This window comes from Gossypium hirsutum, chromosome A10, assembly GCF_007990345.1.
Source record: "Gossypium hirsutum isolate 1008001.06 chromosome A10, Gossypium_hirsutum_v2.1, whole genome shotgun sequence".
Lineage (NCBI taxonomy): Eukaryota > Viridiplantae > Streptophyta > Magnoliopsida > Malvales > Malvaceae > Gossypium > Gossypium hirsutum.
The window spans coordinates 60,493,846-60,499,856 of NC_053433.1; the positions used below are offsets into that span (position 1 = coordinate 60,493,846).

The window sequence follows — 6,011 nt, forward strand, 5'->3', positions numbered from 1 at the left end:
CTAAGTCATCTAGGTTGGCAAAAGAAGGAGTCCGTCAAGGACCATCTCGGGGCAAACAGTCCACCAAGAAATAAAGAGACTAAGGAATTGAAACTCAAAAAAATAAGGGTTAGACAACCATGGACCGATATTGGGTTTCTCATTCAAGGTTGTGAGGGAAAGAACTTTGGTTAAGGTGCATCGAGTTCGTATTCCTGAGAACCTCCATTCTGAAGAAAATTGGCATGTACTACAGATAGAACAAGCAAAGAAAACGGGAAGGCAAAAGATTCATTGATATAAAATGTCAAATGTTAAGGTTGACCAGGGAGTGAAATTTTCCTTTAAATCCATAATCCCTTAACTTTGATTTTTGATATATGACCATTATGCAAAAACTCACTAAGTCCAATTGAGCTTATGAATGGTCTACTTAATTGCAGGATAGGGTTGTCATCGAAAATTGAGCAGAAGGCTAAGTCAGACTTCACCAACATGGAAGAAAATGGGAGGCGAAATTGTAATATGCATATAAAGAGGTGCTACCAGAGGTTACGGCTAGGAGTTTTAGCCTAGCCACAAATTCTTTGAGATTTATAGTCAAAATTGTAAATGAAGTTGCTAGGCAGAAATTTTAAAAGATGAATGTGTTAATATAGATTATTGCGTACAAATAAATTGTTGGAAACGAATTTTAAATAATGTTAGTCAGTTATTCAGAATTTGTATCATCTAGGACTCGAACTTAGAGAGTGGGTCGGGTATCGGGTGTTGCATTGCTAATAGTCATATGGTGACTTGACTTTAAGGAAGCAATTCAAAGGTCTTGTTCCTTGACAACCTTCCTTAAAGACTTCACATCAAGCTCAACTTGCATATGCTGTGCCATTGATTCGTCTTGCAACTACTTGAGATCACCCGTCAAATATTCTATCTCACCCTTTCATATCATCTCTCACTGTACGATGCATATGCCTACGTATAGAATTCGATGAAGCTTGACCTCGCGACCTTGCTAGAGGCTTAGTCTTAACCTTGATAAATGCCATATCACACAAGGCCAGCCCATGCAATCCCCAAAAATGTATATAAGAAAGAGCTCTTGCCAGCACCTGTGAATCCATCACCTCCTCAGGATCGACGATACTCCACCTAGTCCCCACACATTGATTCTAATAGTGCTTCTTGTTGACAATCACTCTACCTTTTGCACTTGAAGAATACAATCTTACTAGTTGGGACTCATGCCTAGCTAGCCTCCCTTTATAAATACCCCCTCGTAGCACCAAAACAAGGACACAAGATAGAAATCAACTACTTGCGGTACAAAGACCCTCACAACTACAATTTCACAATCACTTGTATACTTAAACCTCTGTCTTTAGTTGCTCTTTGCACCACACTTGGTGGGAACCATTACCATGGCCCATCCCAACATTTTGTATAATTTAATTGTTAGAATAATTATACAGTATGCTGTGAATGAAAATGATATATGCTGATGTCGAATAATTGTTTTATGCAATTCTTGTTCGTGATTCTTCTAAGCATTCAACAAATAAAATGAAACTTTCTAACCAAAGAGTATTCAGTGAACCTACAAAGCATCTGCCCTAGATTCAAGCTGATGAACAACTCAACCTGAAATAATAATATTAATAAAAAGTTAGCAGCTGATCCAAGAACACAGCAGTATCAACGTCACAAAGGGTAACAAATATCTTGTGAGGACCATATATGGCTGCAGCAGCCACTGGTCAAGTCCTCCAAGGTTAACTTTCACAGAACTCCTGGCCTATATTTATTAGTCATACCTGTAGACTTCCTTTAACATTCTATTACTCTGTTAAAACGTATAACTTGTAATTAGCATAAAATCTACACTGTTTATGCTTTCTTTGAGAGTTCAAGCCTTTGAAGTCCCATTGATTACGATCAGGTTTCTGGTTAGCATGTACTCGTTTCCTTTTCTTATAGTGCTAGGAAGTAGCAGTAAGCTTACAAAATTTCATTAGAAATTTGAGTGAAAATGTTGATCAGCAGTGTTTCTTGATTGGTTGGCTGTTTTGTTTTAGTCACTGGTTTACATCCTAAACATCATACTATCTCCATAAATGAGTAAAATGTAAATTTAGAAACTTGAAATAAAATATTAGAGTTGGAGAATTGTTTATGCAGACATAGTATGAAAGTAATAAATAATTGCAGGTGGCCGGGTAGCTTATCATTTGAGACTGACCCCTAAAAGCATCGTTTTCAGATACCAATCACATGCTAAACTCATCATCATGGCCAACGCCCTCTCTATTTAAACCCCATCTGTCCCTCTTTCCTTCTCCACTCACATCATTTCAAACGAAATCCTTCATTCTCTTCTCCATCTTACAACATACATATTCGAACCAGCTTCTTCCCTTCCCTACAAACTTCTTCAATTCTTCTTTATATACATGTCTAGCTGCTGCCTTAACATGCCTAATATGTTTCCAACTTTAGCTTCTGAGGATTTTTTGAGTAGCCGGTGCATATGGGTGAATGGACCAGTGATAGTTGGGGCAGGTCCCTCGGGTCTTGCCGTTGGAGCGGGGCTTAAAAACCAAGGTGTGCCATTCATAATCCTTGAACGAGCAAACTGCATTGCCTCCCTTTGGCAGAACAGAACTTATGACCGTCTTAAGCTTCACCTTCCTAAACAATTTTGCCAGCTACCCAACTTTCCATTTCCTGAGGACTTCCCTGAATACCCCACCAAATATCAGTTCATAAGCTACCTTGAGTCCTACGCAAAACACTTTGATATAAACCCACATTTCAATGAGACAGTGCAGTCAGCCAACTACGATGAAACATTTGGTTTGTGGCGAGTCAAAACCATCGCAACCGGCGGTCCAAACCCTATCGGAGTCGAATGCATTTGTCGATGGCTTGTAGTAGCCACGGGAGAAAATGCAGAGAAAGTTGTTCCAGAATTTGAAGGCTTGCAAGATTTTGGCGACCATGTTACACATGCTTGTGACTATAAATCAGGTCAAAGTTACAGTGGAGAACGTGTTCTAGTTGTCGGATGTGGCAATTCGGGCATGGAGGTCTCTCTTGACCTCTGTAATCATAATGCAAATCCATCAATGGTTGTTCGAAGCTCAGTAAGTGAATATAAATTTCACCAAATCATGTTATTCAAAGGATAAAGGTATTTAAATTAACCATTTTTTTTTTCATTTGATGAACAGGTTCATGTCTTACCAAGGGAAGTTTTAGGCAAATCAACTTTTGAATTGGCAGTGTCGATGATGAAGTGGCTACCCCTTTGGCTTGTTGATAAGATACTGCTTATTCTTGCGCATTTGATACTTGGAAATACTGAAAAATATGGTCTGAAAAAGCCTTGTGTAGGACCTTTAGAGCTAAGAAACACTGCAGGGAAAACTCCCGTATTGGACATTGGTGCATTCCAGAAGATTAGATCGGGTGAAATCAAGATTGTCCCTGGGATCAAAAAGTTCTCCAGGGGCAGAGTTGAGCTTGTCAATGGCGAAACTCTTGAGATTGAGTCTGTTATTCTTGCAACTGGGTATCGTAGCAACGTTCCTTCATGGCTAAAGGTGAGTCAGATTCTCTCTAATTATTTCACCATTGATTTCTTTTTATTCTATTTATCTCTTGTGGGATATACATGTGACGGTTATGGAAATCGCTGACTATATTTTTTAGATTCTTCTTCCCTTCTATTTCTTCTGTTTATTGTCTTTTTAACTGATTAAGACATTCACATGTTCTTGCAAAACTCAAAAAAAGAAACCGCTGTCAGCATCGTTAGTTTTGTCTGACGGTTTGCTTTTGTCTTATTCATACATCAAAATTTCTGATTAGATTATAATATTTTGAGAAGCTTTTTTCTTCTTCTTTTTGTTTATCCATTTGTATTTTTCTTGAGATTAGGATTTTCATAGTAATAATAAAAAACAATGAATTAGCTTAATTTCAAAATAGAGATATTTGTATTAGAAGTTGATTGTATTTTATTATTTTTATTAAAAAATATATAAATTAATTTATATACATTAGATCAAAGAGTAAAATAGTTTTTTATCAAAAGTTTCATCTATTTCTATTAAAAATGAGTCTTTATACATCAGCATGAGGTACACATGTCACGTCAAATATAATTGTTTGGTTATTCTATCAACTATGTTAGTTTTTAACCATACAAATAGATAAAATTTTTAACAAAAAAATGACCAATTGAATTTTTTATCTAAGAACTAATTTTTTTTAATAGTAAAAGTAAAATACAATCCGATTCCTAGTAAGGAGTCAATGTTTTTCTTTCATTTAAATTTCCGTCTCTGACTCTGTCATTTCCTTATCATCTATGATTATTTTGAGCAACTGACAAACAATCAAACCCTAGCAGATTTTATTTTCCTTTGATTGGTCATTGTTAATTTGATTATATATCTAAAACTTTGAATGTGTTGATGGAAACAGGAAAATGAGTTTTTTTCATCAGAAGGAGTTCCAAAGAACCCTTTCCCTAACGGATGGAAAGGGAAAGGAGGACTCTATGCAGTAGGGTTCACAAGGAGAGGTCTTTCTGGTGCATCATTGGATGCCATCAGTGTAGCACATGATATTGCCAAAAGCTGGAAAGAAGAAACAAAGCAGAAGAAAAAATCCATGGCTGCAAGGCATAGGCGATGCATTTCACATTTCTGAAATACAACAATTCAAACACTTTCAAGTATAAATCTTAATCCAATGGGTTTTTGTCTTTAAATCTGTTTTAGTGTTTTTTTCCTTTTTATATGCATACAAAATAATGTAGAGCTTTAGTTTAACACAGGAAGTAGCCCTCTCTAAAAAAAAATGCCAATAATTTATCTTTTATATTTTTTTATTGTAAAGGAAGATGAGGCTATTTTTTTAATTACTATTTTTCTTTTTTGTATTTGTTTACTTTGTATCACAACATTAATAAATTAACAATTCAAATGGATCTCTTGTGGTCAACTAGACATTAATAATTACTAACTAATGGGCTCTCTCTAAAATTAGAATTTTATTCGCCTTGGGTCCATTAAAATATGGACCCATCTCCATTATACCTAGCATCACAAGCAAATCTTTTCTTGCCATCATTCTCATTGATTTTATTCTAAAATTTTGTAAGAAAAAAGAAAAACGGTTTATGGTTGTTTGTTACATGTGCTCTTTTTTCACATGGCTAGAGCCCAAAATAAGGAGAAGAAGGATAACTAAGTCTTATCTTTGAAAATTGTAAACCTAGTGCAGACCACAGTTTTGGAACTTCTTTATTTACTTTGTAGAATGCAGATGATAAAAATGGGAGAAAAAAGAAAACCTTACTCTTCTCATCAATTAGTCCACCAAACAAGAAATTATCAATTACAATAATAGCATTCCAAAAATACATAGATATAGCAAAAATTTAAGAGTTTTTGTTTTTCATATTTCTTGTCTATTTTTGATATTTTTTACTGTCAATTTCAATAATGTTATTTTCAATATTCAAACATGTATTCTCTTTTTCAAAATATAATGTGTTTTACCATTGCATCCAACACTTATTAGTTCTAATATCAAGCTTCAACTAGAATTTCTCAAGTTCATCCTTACATGATAAATTCTCAGATTTAAAAAAAATTAAATACTTAACATTCTCCTTAAAATGGCTTATTTACGATATAGGTTCTTGGAGATTATAAGTTCTTAAAGACTTCATCATGTAGTATCTTGCTAGAAGAGCTCGATAGCTAGGAATTGGGATTAACGATAGATTAAGGATCTAGAAAAATTATTGATAAAAACTTAAAAGTTTGTTCTTTTAAGCAATCAAGTTTAACAAATCTTCTAATTAATTTTGGATATGAAGTTTGTCACGAGATGGATTTGGAAGAAGGAAATAACAGAGAAAGGAGAAGAGAAGAGATAGAATTCGAAAGAGAAAATGAAGAAGAAGATATTGAGAATTTGGTTTTCAAATTTCATAATTGTTTTTTCCTCTATCTATT

General features: G+C 34.7%; 1 protein-coding gene across 1 annotated transcript; it reads left to right on the top strand.

The window, feature by feature from the left end:
• The first annotated feature begins 2,074 nt into the window (after positions 1–2,074).
• LOC107896155 (probable indole-3-pyruvate monooxygenase YUCCA3) lies at positions 2,075–4,965 on the top strand. Its single transcript, XM_016821277.2, has 3 exons — positions 2,075–3,122; positions 3,210–3,581; positions 4,468–4,965. The coding sequence occupies exons 1-3, from the start codon at positions 2,430–2,432 to the stop codon at positions 4,693–4,695; spliced, it is 1,293 nt and encodes a 430-aa protein (XP_016676766.1). The 5' UTR covers positions 2,075–2,429; the 3' UTR covers positions 4,696–4,965.
• The last annotated feature ends 1,046 nt before the right edge of the window (positions 4,966–6,011 follow it).

What these genes read in the sequence shown, in the direction of transcription:
- LOC107896155 (XM_016821277.2), top strand. Translation starts at nt 2,430, where the DNA reads ATGTCTAGCTGCTGCCTTAACATGCCTAATATGTTTCCAACTTTAGCT. An exon ending in CAATGGTTGTTCGAAGCTCA is followed by an intron (nt 3,123 to 3,209) that starts GTAAGTGAATAT and finishes TTTGATGAACAG; the next exon opens with GTTCATGTCTTACCAAGGGA. An exon ending in ACGTTCCTTCATGGCTAAAG is followed by an intron (nt 3,582 to 4,467) that starts GTGAGTCAGATT and finishes TGATGGAAACAG; the next exon opens with GAAAATGAGTTTTTTTCATC.